This window comes from Quercus suber, unplaced genomic scaffold (genome assembly GCF_002906115.3).
Source record: "Quercus suber isolate HL8 unplaced genomic scaffold, Cork oak 2.0 scaffold_56, whole genome shotgun sequence".
NCBI lineage: Eukaryota > Viridiplantae > Streptophyta > Magnoliopsida > Fagales > Fagaceae > Quercus > Quercus suber.
The window spans coordinates 1,906,177-1,923,839 of NW_027069521.1; the positions used below are offsets into that span (position 1 = coordinate 1,906,177).

Sequence of the window (17,663 nt, forward strand, 5' to 3'; positions counted from 1 at the left end):
TAGGACTTTAATACACATAATTATGTCTTTGATCTTCACTATAGGGTATGAGTTACATCTTATAAAAAAAAAAATAAGGGAAATATTAACGAATGTTGTTGGGGCATTGGTTAAGAATCTATTTTAAAAAAGTTTTGATATCACTTTTATGGAAAATGAAAAAAGCTGTCAAAATATTAATTTTTTTTTCTTTTTCCGTAAAAACTTTCTTTAATTAGATTGTTAACCAATACCCTACAGCACTCATTAACATGACCAAAAAAATAAAAAAATAAAATAAAAAAAGTATGAGTTACATTTTCTGCTCTCTAATAAAAATAATGTTTAAATCACAATTTTTATCGTAACTTACTGCATGATAAATTATAATTGATAAATGTATAAATTCACCTAAATCATTTACTTTTTTTTTTATCACTTACAACTCACCACACAGTTGACTTTTTTCTTTTTTGAGGAAAATACACAACTGATTTTAGTAAAAGTTTAAACTTTGAAGTCTTGTTTGGTATGTAAATTTAAATATATACTTTTAATTTTTAAATAATATTATAATTATTTTTACTTTTTTTTTTTTTTTTTCACGAATTTTAAAAAACTGAAAGCTGTTGCGAGAGTGATTTCAGAACAATTTTGCTGGAGGGAAACGTGGGGTGCCATACGACCGTATGAGTGATTTCAGAACACGTGTATCAGTATTTACTTGAAAAGAAGAGAAAGGTAAGGAAACAGTGAAGAGTGCATATGCGCATTAAAACTTGAAAAGTAAAGACAATATGTACAGCTCTGATCCAGGCCTGGCCCACACCTGTGACCACAACCTCTATCTTACTACTGGCAAATTGATAAATTTTAGGTGAATCTGAGCCGTTGAAAAGATGATCGATGTACGGAGTTTGTACGCAATAATTTGAGCCAAGTAAAGGGTCAATGAGATTAGGCTGTCACATTCTTCAAAAAAACAAAAAAAGAGATCAGGCATGTCACGGTAGCCTGGCCATTGCCTATACGGCACGTGAAGGAATCTGACCAAATTTTCTTTGCTTCAACAGACGAAGGATGATATAGGTCATGGTCGGACCACATCCTAGAAAAGATGTGTAGTGGGACCCATCACGTGTTATTACTGATGAAAAATATTTGTAAACAATTTTTTTTTTTTGAGAATGAAAAAAAAGTCTATTTAAATATTAAAAATTTCGTCCTAATTTTTAATATATATATAAAATGAATAGAGTATTATTTTTACATGTTTATTTACAAACACATTTATATATTTAAGCTTGACTTATTTAGGTGTCAATTAGAAAATAACTTTTTGTTGAAAATTTTTTTTTAAAAGTATGCTAACTGTATTTGTATTTTGAAAAATTTTTAAAAAGTGAAAAAATATGAGAAAATGTAAAGGTTTTAAAAACTGTATATAAAAACTAAAAATTAAAAGTTAAAACTAATTTCAAACAGGCTTTTAATATTCAAGCTTAAATTTTGGTTTAAATTTGACTAGTTAGCTAAACAAATAAATATAAACAAGTTTAGTTTATTTATAACCCTACTCGAGTCAATGAATGATTGTGTCGTTTTTTTTTTGGTTAAACAGGCCTGATATTAGACAACAAAAGAAAGCTACAAATTGACCAAAGAATCATTTTAATCTTTAACATTTTGTTCGTGTGTCAAAAAGGTACTAAGCATTAAATAGTGGATGAAAAAAATTCTGAAATGACAAATGCAAAGAGCAAAATAATACTAGATGTCAAATTGGATGCCACATGGCATAATAATAATAATAATGCCACTTAAAAAAGGGTCAATAACTTTACAATCTTTCTTTACAATTCAAGTACATAACTCACTATAGAACCATTTACGTAGAATTGCATCTGATGCAATAGGTAAGGTTATTGCAACATACAATTATCACTTGGTTGTGAGTAGGGATAGATCTAAAACTGCACGTTTGGTACTCTATAATGATTATTACATGAAAATATAAATAAGTATTACAAGATATTAAGTTGAAATATAATAAGTATTACTATTCATTAGTTTGGTAACCATTTAATAATAGAATCCTGAATATGCATCCACAATTTAGTAGAATATAAAAAGAATGTGTAATTAAATCATTTTTAAGTCAAATTTTCTAAAATACACTTATTTTAGGGTGTTCAAAATAGAGCTGAAAATTAACAATAAGGAAAATTTATTTTCTTTCCTTTTGAAGATGTGACAACTAATGGTTTTTTGGAAAAAAAATTTATAAAGTTATTACATAAGGTGAATAAATAGATATTCAGTACTTTTGATAAGGAATAGTTATTCCTCATTTTGAAGAATAGCTATTCATAAGGAATAACTATTCATTGTAATAAAAACATAACCAAACAACCGAATAGTTATGCCATAGGAATATCTATTACATTACAGTGTCTATTACAGTCTACCAAACGTACCTTAAGTTAAGGGGACAGTTTTACTGTTAGCTGTGTGTAGTGGTTTTAACCTCTGATTCTACTACTTAGCTACTGAGATTTTTTTTTTTTTTTATCTTTTTTCTTTTTGGGTGTGGGTAAGAACAAGATTATTTTTGTTTAGAAATTTTTAAAGGATAGAGTTATTTATTTTTGATAAAATTAGTTAATTGAGCTTAATTTTGTTTTTAGTTTTACTAGTAATTTTTTGTTTTTGAGCTTCTTCTTCTTCTTTTTTTGGGGGACTTGTATATTTTGTTTTAGATTTTAGATATATAAATTTTTTTATGGTTACTAAAATGAGAAAAATGCTATAGCTACAAGTTTTTTATAAATTACTAATGTGAAAAGCAGTAAGTACAAAAATTATGTGAGTGGTGTGCTCATATCCAAACCAATAAAAATTTGCTATCAAAACAGTTTGTAAAATATTATAAAAAAGTCTGTGAGTATAGCATTACTCTTAAAAGAATTAATGATATTATTAAAGTGAAATAAAATGTAATTTTATAGAACAAAATTACTAAAATTAGTATACTTATATATGATAATATTTTTGAAAAAAAAAATTTAGGGGGGCCATTACCCTCCTAGTCCAAGGGTAGTTCTGTCCCTTGTTATGAGTCGTAAAAGTTAAAATTGTAAAATTAAAAAAAAAAAATTTACCTTTTTATTACGTTTTACTTTTTCAACCATCTTAACTTTTACATCTCACAACAAACAAATAGTAATTGCATAGTGCTATTAGATCTAAATCTAATTAACATAAATTGGCTTTCATTGACGCATAGTTTTCCAAAACTATGAGGAAATCCAATTTGATCAACCTAGATAATGGTCAAAGATTTAATGAGCCAGTGCCAGGGAAGAATTTTTGTTTCTCAAGTTGAAGGGATTTGAGGTCAAATTTTCACTTATAACCCTAGTTTGTGTGGCCTAGCACCATAGCTCATCGGCATCCAAACCCCAGTTTAGGTAGCTTAGTAAGATCTTCTTCTTTGGTTTGAATTTCTTTATCCTCAACAATCCTAAATCTAGTATGGTTAGGGTTTTGTTTGTTCAATCTCTTCGCTTTGTTTTCCAAGCTTTAAATTTATATCACTTTTCACAATTAACTGAATCATTTTTTTTTTTTCATTAATTTAAAATCATTGAAAGTCATTTGGCGTGCATGCAAGCAATAAGTCTAAAGCACACTAAAATCAACAATAAATTTCACATCTATCTGAGGTGACAAGTTGTTAATGGTGAATAATAAAATAGTGTCAATGGTGGGTTCATATGAGAATCAATAATAATCTGTCAAGTCAATAGGTATGAAATTTATTATAAAAATTGTTGTGTCTGTAACATTACTCATGTGCATACTATTTAGGGTTTATTGTTGATTAGGGGGGAGGTTGTTTAGCAGGAAAAGAGAGAAGCTCGCAGTAGTAAAGGAGTCGATAATATGAGCAAAAAGTGAATGAAAGAAGTCAATAATGCGGGCAAGGGAGAACAGAGGAGAATGGTTAGTAAAAAGAGAGGGAATAAAAAAGAATTAAGATTTGCAAAATCATTTTCTAAATTAAAGTGACACATTTTAATTAATTTCATACATTAAAAGGATTTTTGATTTAATTGACTCTTAATGATCACGTTCCTAGTAGAGATAGCCAAAAGGACCATATTCAATACATTGACAAATGTGCGGTAAATGAAGTTTAAGGATTTTTTAATTTTACATTCTAGAGTTTATAATTTAGATTTTATCTCCTAAAATTATATTCTATTTGCACCAATAGCCCCTACGTCCATATATTTTGTGAAGTACTACATAAGTTTGCCGCATGTATTTAGTTTGTCCAATAAAATAATGTCACATGTCAAGTTTATATGACACTTAGGTTGGGTTTGAATCCACGTTTTGCACATTCATGTTTTGCGTTTTTCACTTTTTTTTTTTAAGCGCCCTTTTTGACTTTCCAGTAACTTTTCAGCCATATTAGTGGGTCTCATGCACTATTCACGAGACCCACAAACTTTACTTTTCAACAACTTTTTCATTAAAAATTGATCCCACGATACTATTTACACATTTAAAAATTATTTTGCTACAGTGTTTTCAGTTTTCAGTTTCAGCAAAATAAGTTCTATCCAAACGGACCTTTAATAAAAAAATATGAATAGAGAGATTGCTAATGCAAATAGAATATAATTTTAAAGAGAAAAATCAAAATTCTAAAATTTTTATGTGTCAAATTTAAAAGTTTTTAAATTTTAGAGATGTTGATTTTAGATTTTGACTTTATGCAACGAAATTACATCCCGTACATAAAGGGTTAAAAGTTAAAACTATCATTTCGTGTGTGTGTATGTATAATCTCTCTCTCTCTCTCTCTCTCTCTTCGGGTGTTACTTTTCCTGCCACACCTCTTTATGCTTTATTTTTGGGATGGGAGTATGGGACCAATTGTTTTTATGTATGGCTTGATCGATGTATGATGCTCAGATAGTCAAAAATGATTTATTCCAGCGTTATGTAACTTATCTTGGTAGAATATTTAGTTATAGAGAAAATAAGAACCTAAAATGAGCTAATTGGAAATAAGTTTAGATTAGAAAAAGTTAATGTGCATTTTTTTTTTTCGTTTGGGATAGGTTATTTTTATTGATTTATTGTGCCTAAAAAATAAGTTGAATAAAAGCACATTTGCAATTGAAAAAAATAATAATAATAATAAGAAACTAGATTTTAAGCTCATCTATATACACATTTGAAAGATTATTGTCAATGGTAAATATTGAAAAGGTTTTTTTTTTTTTAAGAAAACAATAAATATTGAAAAAGTAAATGGGCAATTTAAGAGATAAAAAAATTTTCCCAGTTAGAAGTCACAAGATATTTACAACTAATAGTAGTAATTATGCTTAATTGTTTATTCCCGTGGTACACCCCTAAAGGGCTAAACAATAAAATTTAACACGTAATATTTCTGAAATTATTAGTTTTATTTATTTTTTTCATAAAAAAAATGATCAAGTTGGCCTATTTGAGCTTTTTTTTTTTTTTTTTTTGACATCTAGTAAATGCTTTTTTTTTTTGTTTTTTTTCTTGAGGAGATAGCATCTTGAAAATGCTCCAATTGAGATCTTAATAAAATATATAGGGGTATTGCTTAATCAAAAACTAATTTATGAATTTGGTCTCAATTATGTTATATTTATTTATTAACTTATTTATTATTGTTATTATTTTATTTTTTTTGTCGAACTTACACATGTTTACTCAAAAGGGGGAATTATATGTGAATTGTGGAAATTATATTATCATTATATAGCAATCTCTTTGTCGCATATTGTTATCGCTCTTTAGAAAATTCAACTTTGTAAGAAAAAAATATTTAATACATTGTCTTTCAAATAAAAAATGTACAAGTTTAAGGCCATAAGCTTTTTTCTCCCAAAAAAAGAAAAAAAAAAAAGAAAAAGAAAAAAAAGACATAAGCTTTACATTTTAAGGCCACAAATTTGCTATACCTTTTTTCAAGTCCTACAGTCACAATTTACAACAAAAACAGTTTAAAAACTTGCAAGCAAGTACACCTAAAGGGCTAAAACCTCTAACAAAGAAGTGAAAACCCAATAAACCAGCCAGAGCTCTCTTCCGATTTCTGGTTATATACTTATATATCTCTCTCTCATCCGCTTTGGAAGCACCAGTCTTGGGTTAACAATAAGCCTTGAAAAAGCCCCCACCTTTTCTCTTTCGTTTATTTTTTTCCCCTGCTATACTCTTGAAATTTTTTTTTTTTAATCAGTTCTGTCTGAAAAAGTTGTGCTAGCTAGCTAGGCCACCATGACCACCCTCAACAAACTTACTATATCACTATGAAGAAAATGGCATCTGGGTTTCACTCACTTCCGTATCTTTCTACTTCCTCTGCTTACTGGTTGTGAGAGAGAGAGAGAGGTTTTATTAAAGTGAGTTTGTAATGGGTGGTGGTGAAGTAGCACTAGCACCAATAGTGGATCCATTAAACGGTGAGAGAGAGGAGCAATGGAGACACTTGTACAACTCAGTCAATGCGATGTCATTTGGGTTCGTGGCCACTGCTATTCTCATCTCAATGTTCCTTGTCATGGCTATCTTTGAAAGGCTTATGAGGACAAGTTCAACACAGTCCCGTGAAAACACACGTACGGATCTCGAGGCACACAATGGAAAGCTTGATTATCCATCTCCTAAGGTACGCTCTCTCTCGCCCCCTGTGTGTGTGAACTGCAAAATCAACATGAACCTCCAAATATGATTTTGATAGTTTTTGGTTCATAGACTTCTTTTTTTGTGTGTAAAGTATGGCTCATTTATGCAAAATATAAACGGCTCATGAATGTTATACGCCATCATTTGTAAATGTTAACCATTGATTACCAGTTTTATAGTTCTTCATGAAAACATTGTATATGTAGGCCAAAGTTACCAGTTTCAAATTTTGGTTCCTTGATTTTCTGTTTTTGCGTCTTCCCATCTTCAAGAGGCTTAAAAGATAGCATATTAGACAAAGAAGCTATTGCGGTAGAGACCTGCAAGGGCCCTATTACTCTCAGTCTCAGACAATCAAATGGTAGACCCTATATTGAATTGTCCGTGCTGACATGTGCCAAAGCTCTTGTCTACCTGATGATCTTCGAAAACTGATGTATCATTTTCCTTTGCACATTCAACACCAAAACATGGGCTTTAAATCAGTCATTTCCTGTTCAATCTTGTCCCTAACAAATCGACAATTCTAACACTTTTGTGCCAAATTCGAATTATCATCAAAGCTTGTTCACAAATAATTAAGATTTAACAATCATCAAATCATTCAGAAATATATCCAAATTTCCCTTCTATTTATTGTGGACCGCAAATTGAATTCAGAGTTCATCTCCTAGTGCTTGTTGGTTGTTGTTGTTGTTGTTGTTTTTTTTTTTTTTTTTTTGGATAATTGCTAGTTGCTTACTTTTAAAACAAAGATGATATGGCTCTTTCTCTTGTGCAATCCCCGTACTGAATTTGATTATTAGACTTAGTTTATTATAGCAACATTTAGACAATTCAGGTAATTGTGGTTGGTGGCTTCATTTATGGACAGGTCATACTAATTTTATAATTCCTCTTATCCATTGAAGATTATTTAGATTTTGGATTTTCTCTAGTGGGCTGCATGTAATACTGCACTGTAATAATATTTTATTACAACGGCGCTCCAACGCAACCTTGTTGAAAATTAAGATCATGGAATCGGAGGATATCCAATACTTTATATTGTAGTAATTATAATATTTGTAATTCCAAACCATTCTTAATAAATTATAGTGCTACTCTGTTTGTTCTTATATTCAATCTAGAAAAGTTATATCAAACTGGCTGCAATGTTAAAACCTTTAAAAATAACATTATTCCTTACATAGCAGCCATCTCTGCAAATTAAAATCAGTGATCCTCGTACTGGATTTTATCCACAAGAGCTTAAATTTAACACCAATAGCTTCCAGATATTTATGGATGACCAACAATCTTCTAGCATATATGATTGTCTATTGAACATTCCTACATTGGTTTTTTTAATGTGCTTTTGTTCATAACACTTAAGAGTTAAGGGAGACATTATTGTCGGTGTCTCTCAAAAATAAAAAAGGAAAAAGAAAAAAAAGGGGGACATTAGTACGATGGCTTGCTTGTCTATTCTAGTTTTTCGGTGTTCATGGGTCCACTACATGTCACCAGCATGTGTCTTTGCCTCAGGTGTCATAAAAGGCCAACCAGAAAGTTGTGTTCAACGTCTGTAGTAATTACTCTATGTAAAAGTTATGCAGTAATTTGTTGGAGTATGCTTTGAATTGACAATCTACTGAGAAGAATATTACAATTTTTATTACAATTTTTTTTTGAATTATTATATCACTAATCACCAATTGAAACATTTATTTATTATATTGTTAAAATGGCATCAATCATATTTATTGTCACGTTAGTTTATAAATCTTTTATAGTAAAATTGATAATAGTAAACTTTTTTGTATTTTCCATCTACTAAACAGTGTCATCCAAGATTTGTCATGTACCATAAATACATATATTCAGCATGGCTTCTTGCTTAAATACAAGCAACTCTCTATCACTTTTGGAATTTCTCATCACATGCTATAGGACCCCCCCTATGTGCTAAGAAGATTATACTAATATTAGGAAAGTTACAGATCGTGTTCAGGGTTCACCATTTTATAAATCTAGTAAAGTCCTGCTAACTCTAATGTCCAGGCTCATTTGCTTATATATCTTTTTTGATAGGTAACATTTGCTTATATATCCATACCATCTTGGTTTAGTTAGCCATTTTGCAGTATCAGCATGACACTAACACACAGGAATGTTGCAGATTTTTATACGAAATTCCACAATGACATCTGGCTACAAGAAAGCCATGATTTATGGAAACATTTATGAAATCCACAGACAAAGCATAATCATAAAAGATGTTTAAAAATTGTAAAGGAATTATTCCTATGTCTACCTCCACTATTATATGTCCTAGTCTTCTATCTTAAGAATGATAAAGTAATTATTTTGGTCCCCTGGTAAGGCATCTTTCTTAACTGCTATCTGTTTATTAGAATGTTCAGATTAACAATCAAAATTAAGAGTTTGCATTAGATTTTCTTATTTAGCCAGTACACCTCCATGCTATATAAACCTTTTATCATTTACCATAATAGAATGTCACAGGACTTGCATATGATGTTGTTTGCTTTCAGTGATGATCATACTCAGATCAAACGTTTTCTGATAATTAAGCGAGTGTTCACCAACTATTACTCACTTCACTTGGTAGATATTTCAGAGGCTTCATCATCAAACGCATAATCTAAGACTCTTAAGTATATCCTCTATAATATTGTATTACTGTTGCCATTCTTGCAGTGCAGTTAATCATGTATTCACCAGCATTATTTGTGGTTGTAGAATTTGTAATAGTCATGTGACATTGGATGGCAACCCAATTCATCACCCAACTTATTAGTGGAGTCAAGGGTGATCAATCATTGCTATAGAATTTTTCTCATTAGTTTTTCTTCTTTCATTCCACAAAATCCTCACAGAATCTGCACAATGATGTAGCCTATTGAGTGTTGACCCCTAAACACACATTTTGCTTTGGTCTATTTAGTGGATGAGTAAAAGAGAAGCTATATAGCTCCTTTTCACATCATTGCGGTCTTAGGTTGCCTATATTGAGGTTTGATTGTGATTGTTTACTCACATATTTTTCTTTGCATTGCCTCTATATTTGTGATTAATTATCTGTTAATTAAGTTGTGCAGATGACAGTGTATGCCAAAGGCGTATCAGTTTTGATGCCTGGTGAGGAGATTCCTACCTTCATTGCACACCCCGCTCCTGCACCATGTCCTCCTGAGCGCATGTCACTGCCTCTTCATCAACATAACTCATTGTCCTTCTGTCCTGCCTCAAGGTCATTACCAAGCTAAATCCTTAACTATGTGACTTGATAATAAGACAACTAACTAGAACATCAAGGATTTTCACAATACCTCAAATCAAGCTCACATTTTCATGTAATTTCTGATCCTAAAGCAGTCTTGGTGAATACCTGGTAAGTGAAATTAATGGAGCACCAGAAGTCTAAGATACAGACATTTCATCATTATGTGGGTTTTATTTTTATTTTTAAATTTGATTGTTGGCTAAGGAGAGACTTGAACCTTGGATGTTTTTATTGAAAATACTAGGAGGTGTCAATTGAGCAACAAGGTCCTTGGCATCATTATGTAAATATTTAGATTAAGGAAAAGCAGGCTTTGATTTTCTCTAACCATGATTCTATAAAAAAGCCCAACTTCCTAATGATTTCTCAATGGATATATGGTTTGTGAATTATATTGTTCTAAATGGATCTGAAGTTTGAACACAATTTTGTGTAAAGTTCTGTTGTTTGCAACACCATAAATTTTCCCAACTTCCTAATGATTTTTCAATGGATTTATTATTTGCAACACAATAAATTTGCATATGCATGTTATTTATTTTTCAAATAATTTCATAGAAGAAGAAACAACAAATAGATGGGATTTTCGGCTGTTAACTCTCAACCCATAGACTCAAGTAGTCCCCCAACAAATAAAGAAGCCACATACAAGTACGGATACCTGCACCAACCTAGTGAGGATGGAAAATGCCATTCTCAATTTCTCATGTAATCGTTTTCTTAGCCTAAACTTTATCCAATTGAGTATTGAAAGAATTCATAAATCATAATAACGATTTATTACAAGGATACAAATTTTTAGGGCAAAATGGCTAAATATTCTTTATTTTAAAAATATGTAGCAAAATACCCATTTTTCTAAAGTATCTAGCAAAATACTATTGTTCTTGGAATTTGATATCTATGTGAAAACTCGACTAATGTCGAGTTTTATACTGATTTTGCTACTTAAATTTAAAAAAAAAAAAAAAAAAATTAAGTAGAACTCAATATTGCTAATATCAAGTTCTATTAGCAATGTCAAGTTCCAGTTAAAAATATACATAGGAACTTGAGTTTGAGGATATCAAGTTTTAAATAGAACTCAAGTTTCAAAACATAAACATTTTGTTAAATACTTTGGGAAAATATAAGTATTTTGTTACTTACTTTATTTTAAATAACGGGTATTTAGTCATTTTCCCTTTAGATTGACTTTTGCCTACTCCATGAACTTGGGCTCCAGCCCAATTAGATTGACATACGCATGCTAGCCCTGCCCCTGTGCTGATATGTTCAGACTTCAGACTGAGCCACCTTGCTCAAGGAACTGGACCCAGCACCCAGGACCACCTTGCTCAAGCGGGTGCAAAGAGTATAGCATTAATTGGGTAATTCAATGTCATAGGTAACCACTCAGGACCACAGTTTTAAATATTCAGAGTACTCAGACAATAATTAGGGTAATTCAATGACCCCAAAAACTAGTATACGTATCACAGGAAAATATTCAGCAAAAAATGAGGTTCAATAGGGAATTTCCAACCAACTTTCTTTGTAATAGTTACTATGTAAAAGTCTAGACCACAAAATGTGATTCGTTAAAGAAAAATATATATTAGTCAAAGTAATGGTTAACCATTTATAATCTACGGTTAATAATTTATAATCTGCTATATCAGAGTTGTAATAAAAAAAATGTTAAATAATTGACATGTGCTGCTGGTTAAGGATATATTTTTCATTCAAAAAGCTGTAAAAAGTTATAAAAATGTGTAAAAAATAATAGGGTAAAATATCATTTTCGTCTCTAAACTATCACAAAAGTTCGTTTTTCGTCCCTAAACTTTCAAAAGTTCTATTTTCGTCCCTAAACTATCACAAAATTTCGTTTTTCATCCTTAAATTTTCAAAAGTTCTATTTTCGTCCCTAAACTTTCAAAAGTTCTGACAGAGTGCTGACGTGGCTTGACAGAGTGCTGATGTGGAAGGGACGAAAATCAATACGTTTGGAAAAGTTTAGGGACGAAAATAGAACTTTTGAAAGTTTAGGGACGAAAAACGAACTTTTGTGATAGTTTAGGGACGAAAATAGAACTTTTAAAAAGAGCGCATGTCACTGCCTCTTCATCAACATAACTCATTGTCCTTCTGTCCTGCCTCAAGGTCATTACCAAGCTAAATCCTTAACTATGTGACTTGATAATAAGACAACTAACTAGAACATCAAGGATTTTCACAATACCTCAAATCAAGCTCACATTTTCATGTAATTTCTGATCCTAAAGCAGTCTTGGTGAATACCTGGTAAGTGAAATTAATGGAGCACCAGAAGTCTAAGATACAGACATTTCATCATTATGCGGGTTTTATTTTTATTTTTAAATTTGATTGTTGGCTAAGGAGAGACTTGAACCTTGGATGTTTTTATTGAAAATACTAGGAGGTGTCAATTGAGCAACAAGGCCCTTGGCATCATTATGTAAATATTTAGATTATGGAAAAGCAGGCTTTGATTTTCTTTAACCATGATTCTATAAAAAAGCCCAACTTCCTAATGATTTCTCAATGGATGTATGGTTTGTGAATTATATTGTTCTAAATGGATCTGAAGTTTGAACACAATTTTGTGTAAAGTTGTGTTGTTTGCAACACCATAAATTTTCCCAACTTCCTAATGATTTCTCAATGGATTTATTATTTGCAACACAATAAATTTGCATATGCATGTTATTTATTTTTCAAATAATTTCATAGAAGAAGAAACAACAAATAGATGGGATTTTCGGCTGTTAACCCTCAACCCATAGACTCAAGTAGTCCCCCAAAAAATAAAGAAGCCACATACAAGTGCGGATATCTGCACCAACCTAGTGAGGATGGAAAATGCCATTCTCAATTTCTCATGTACTCGCTTTCTTAGCCTAAGCTTTATCCAATTGAGTATTGAAATAATTCATAAATCATAATAACGATTTATTGCAAGGATACAAATTTTTATTGCAAGGATACAAATTTTTAGGGCAAAATGGCTAAATATTCTTTATTTTTAAAATATGTAGCAAAATACCCATTTTTCTAAAGTATCTAGCAAAATACTATTGTTTTTGGAATTTGATATCTATGTGAAAACTCGACTAATATCGAGTTCTATACAGATTTTGCTACTTAAATTAAAAATTAAAAAAAATTAAAAAAAAAAGTAAAACTCAATATTGCTAATATCAAGTTCTACTAGCAATATCAAGTTCCAGTTAAAAATATACATAGAACTTAATTTTGAGGATATCATGTTTTAAATAGAACTCAAGTTTCAAAACAAAAACATTTTGATAAATACTTTGGGAAAATATAAGTATTTTGTTACATACTTTATTTTAAATAACGGGTATTTAGTCATTTTCCCTTTAGATTGACTTTTGCCTACTCCATGAACTTGGGCTCAAGCCCAATTAGATTGACACACGCATGCTAGCCCTGCCCCTGTGCTGATATGTTCAGACTTCAGACTGAGCCACCTTGCTCAAGGAACTGGACCCAGCACCCAGGACCACCTTGCTCAAGCGGGTGCAAAGAGTATAGCATTAATTGGGTAATTCAATGTCATAGGTAACCACTCAGGACCACAGTTTTAAATTTTCAGAGTACTCAAACAATAATTAGGGTAATTCAATGACCCCAAAAACTAGTACACGTATCACAGGAAAATATTCAGCAAAAAATGAGGTTCAATAGGGAATTTCCAACCAACTTTCTTTGTAATAGTTACTATGTAAAAGTCTAGACCACAAAATGTGATTCGTGAAAAAAAAAATTATTAGTCAAAATAATAGTTAACCATTTATAATTTACAGTTAACAATTTATAATCTGCCAAATCAGAGTTGTGATAAAAAAAAATGTTAAATAATTGGCATGTGATGCTGGTTAAGGATATATTTTTCATTCAAAAAACTGTAAAAAGTTATAAAATTGTGCAAAAAATAATATAAAGCTGTTAAAAAAAAAAAAGGTGTTGTTCAATCCTAAATAATTTGTGGTCTAGAACTAGTCAATTAATATTTTGAAGTTAGAACCTATTTTCCATGTCATAGGTGTCATAGCCCGTTAGCCCCACTACCAGCAAGGGAGCAAGGGAAAGACAAGAGCTTTGCACGCCTAAAGTCCACACCAAGACCAAGGCAACGAAGGATAAAGCTCAAGAAGTCTCCTCTCCTCATGGCTCATTGGTCATTGCCAAATAGTAAAAAGAAAAAGAGATCAACTCAAATTTCGAGGACCATTTCAATTCCAGATCCCAATGACAATCTACCATCTCAAGATTTTGTAAAGATATAAGAAATAAAAGAGAGAGAGAGAGAGAGTATGGTCATTGGTCAATTATAACCAGCTCCCACCTGAATTGGTTAAGTAATTTTAATTAACACAAATGTACAGAAAGAGGTCCTTTTGCATGTTTGCTAGAGCCCAGGATGAATTCCAATTACAAGACCAAGACCAAAATCAAAAACATGATAAATGTTTTACGAAGCAAGAAAAGTAGTAGTTTTGACAAAATCAAAACACAAAAAACAGTCCTGAAAGTGAAACAACAAAAAGTGCTTCCAAAAAAACAACTACAGAAAGATGAAGCACTCTAACGAAACAAGTGGGTTGTCAAGAGATTCATTTCCCTCCTTCGAAACGCCTTCGTTTAACTCCTCTTTATCCTGATCATTAGGAGTAGTAGTAGTAGTACTACTGCTACTCTGCTTCTGACTCTGCTGCTGCAACCCAGTGTCCAGTGACCGGCTACCGGCTCTTCCAGTCCCCTTCCCTGGACTTCTCCCCACTCCACCCCTTCCTACTCCACCGGCTGTCCTGGTAGCCGGTGACCTCGACCGCCGACCAGATCCCTCGCCTGAATCTCGCCGGACTCCGGCTGGGGTCCCCATGTTAAGCCTCCTGCTCCTGGCGTCACCCATTCCCCTTCCCTGAGACCTCCTCTTCTCCGGCGACGGCTCTGCTCTCCTCGCCGGAGACTTGGCTGCACGCTCTCTCCTTCCGGCGAGCTCGCCGGTGTACGGACGCTTTCTGGGTACCCTCGCTTCTCTGCTACATTTACTGGTTGCTTCGTCTTCTTCCTTCTTCTCAGTAACAGTAACGGTAGTAGCAGTGGTGGTTGTCGATAATGTGAAGCTCTCTGATATCTGAGAAGCTTCAGAGACCTCGTTCTGAGCATTGTGAAGCAGATTGATCAGACCCTTTGTTTCGACGGCCACTTGGGTCTTCTTCTCTTCTACTTCTATTTCTGCTTCATCTTCAACTGGCACTGGGTTTTGCGGTTTGGGAACAAAGGGTGTTTCAGAGAGGACCTCTTTGACGGACTCGAATTCATCTTCTACCGGTGGTGGTGGATCTCTGTTGTCCCTGACATGGGTCAGATCGGGTTCAGGCAACGGAGACTTCACCGGAAGCCTCTTGTGGGTTGTGGAGCCGGGTTTGTAGTGGTGGTCCCGGTGGGTTTTGGTGGTGCTGAGACAGCAACCCATTTTGGGATGAAACTTGAAAAGGTTTGGACTTTGGAGAGAGTGAGGTTTTTGGAATTACATTAGATTAGATAGAGCATTGGAAAATTTTGAATTCTCAACGGTTATAAAAAAAAAAGTGTACGTTGGCATGGTTTGGTTGGGGATGGCAGCTAGAGAGAGAGAGAGAGAGAGTTGAAGATCACGACGGAGATACTGATGGCAGAATGAGAGTTTTTTTTTGTTTTTTTTTAGCAAAGAATGAGAGATTTTTATATAATAGTGAGGTTTGGGGTTTGATAGGGGTGGGGGGACATCAAGTAGTGAGCCGCGGCTATTAATTATGACTTAGGAGTCTAGGACGAGCATGTCACGGTTACACTTACATCCTTCTACTATTTATTTGTTTTTGGTTGTTTTTTTTTTTTGACAACTTGTTTTTGGTTGTTAAAATGAATTTAAATGCTTACGTCAATTCTCAGCAAAAAAAATGTTTACATCAATTCTTATATTTTATTAGGCCTGCTTGATTTTATTGCTTCTAAAAGTAATAATATTCTATTTTCAAATTCACAGACATAAAAACAATATACAAATAGAGTTTTAAAAGTTAAAACTTCTTTCGAAATAATTATTCATGAAATCAAGCTTTCTTTTAAGAAAACATCAAAATCATATGGTTTTTTTTTTTTTTTTGTCAAAATTGTTTTCATTGCAGTTTCAAACTTTTAACCAAAAATAAAACCATCAAAAATATTGATTTTTGTTCCCTAAAAACTGTTTTTTAAAAGGATAAATTTAGACACAATATATTAGGTTTTTCAATTCAATTCAAACACGTTATTAAATTGAATTTTATTGACAATGGAACAGAAAAACACTATTTGTATTACATTAGTCAATACAATTAGGTGTTTGAATTCAATATGAACCTAATATATTATACCTAAGTCAATTGTATATGTGATGTTCTCTGAGGGGTATAAATTGAAAGGTTGATAATTTGTAACCTGCAGCATGGGAAGGGAAGTTGTCTAAACATCTTGGAGTTCCTACATGTCCTCCAATGATGGGGAAAAAACGTACTTTAGGTGTTATGTTTAATCAGCGTTTTACACTTACAAAAAAAGTTTTAATCATTGCTAAAGTTGCATTCTAAAAACCCAAGTTGTAATTTACCCGAGAAGCTTATCAAAAAAAATAAATAAATAATTTACCCGAGAAGCTTAAATCTAATCACCTGGAATGGATTCGTGCAATTCATTCATCAGTAAAAACAGATTTACCGACTTGAAATTTATAATGATAACTGAGAACGCCTGTCATAAGATTAAAATACACTCAAAATGATTCATCAAAAAAAAAAAAAAAATACACTCAAAATGACAAAGCATGCGGAGTCTAAAGCGAAGCACTGGAAATCAGAACCTGCTAAACTTTTGTGCATTGTGCATGATCATAACTGGAGTAGATATGGAAGAGGACCCATCAAACCTCTCAAAATTAAAAATGGAACTCAAACCATGCAAGTAAAATAAAATAAAATAAATAAATAAATAAAAAATTCATAGTGATCCATAAGCCATCATTATCCCACACGACTGGAGGGGTGGAATCTAGATATGGACCACCTGGTTTTGAAGATAAAAATGCTGAAGGCATAAATATATAGCCCCCACAGAGAGCAGAATTTTAGTACCTAATCATAGGTGGTTGGGTGGGTAAAGGACCCCAAACCAGTCTGGCAAGCTCTTAAGCTACTAAACACTGCCACCACCACCGGTATGATTGCAACAGAAAAACTATATATATGGCTTCAAGTACATTTTGCCAGCACTGTTAAATACACTTTTGGCATCCCATCAAGTAGACCCAAATGCAAAGTATAGATAATTTAAGACAATGTCAATAAGAGCAGCAATCTAGAAACTATTGAATTGTAAAAATTTTACTAAAGAGAAAACATGGAAAATGAAGTGGCCTCTCTAAAGCCTTTGTTAAGTTCAGCAAATTATCCACTGAGAATTACTGCTAATTTGTATGTTCCTAATTCGCAAAGGGGATTTCCAAAAACCAAAAGTGGAGCATGGATATGATGTATACAAGTAGTGCTAGTACTATCTAGATATACAACAACTAACCAAAAAAAAAATGTATCAACAAAGAAAG

The 17,663-nt window shown here is 32.3% G+C and overlaps 2 protein-coding genes across 2 annotated transcripts; one reads left to right on the top strand and one right to left on the bottom strand.

Annotated features, from left to right (window-relative positions):
* The first annotated feature begins 6,017 nt into the window (after positions 1 to 6,017).
* LOC112014948 (uncharacterized) lies at positions 6,018 to 10,371 on the top strand. The gene is made up of 2 exons (XM_024047330.2): positions 6,018 to 6,703; positions 9,825 to 10,371. The coding sequence occupies exons 1-2, from the start codon at positions 6,449 to 6,451 to the stop codon at positions 9,990 to 9,992; spliced, it is 423 nt and encodes a 140-aa protein (XP_023903098.2). The 5' UTR covers positions 6,018 to 6,448; the 3' UTR covers positions 9,993 to 10,371.
* A 4,232-nt stretch (positions 10,372 to 14,603) lies between these two features.
* Positions 14,604 to 15,518, bottom strand: LOC112014950 (uncharacterized). The gene has a single exon (XM_024047332.2). The coding sequence runs from the start codon at positions 15,516 to 15,518 to the stop codon at positions 14,604 to 14,606; it is 915 nt and encodes a 304-aa protein (XP_023903100.2).
* Positions 15,519 to 17,663: the final 2,145 nt, after the last annotated feature.

Excerpts from the sequence above, each read along its gene's own strand:
- LOC112014950 (XM_024047332.2), bottom strand. The coding sequence starts at position 15,518 with ATGGGTTGCTGTCTCAGCACCACCAAAACCCACCGGGACCACCACTAC.
- LOC112014948 (XM_024047330.2), top strand. The coding sequence starts at position 6,449 with ATGGGTGGTGGTGAAGTAGCACTAGCACCAATAGTGGATCCATTAAAC. Across the intron at positions 6,704-9,824 it reads TTGATTATCCATCTCCTAAG|ATGACAGTGTATGCCAAAGG; the intron begins GTACGCTCTCTC and ends TAAGTTGTGCAG.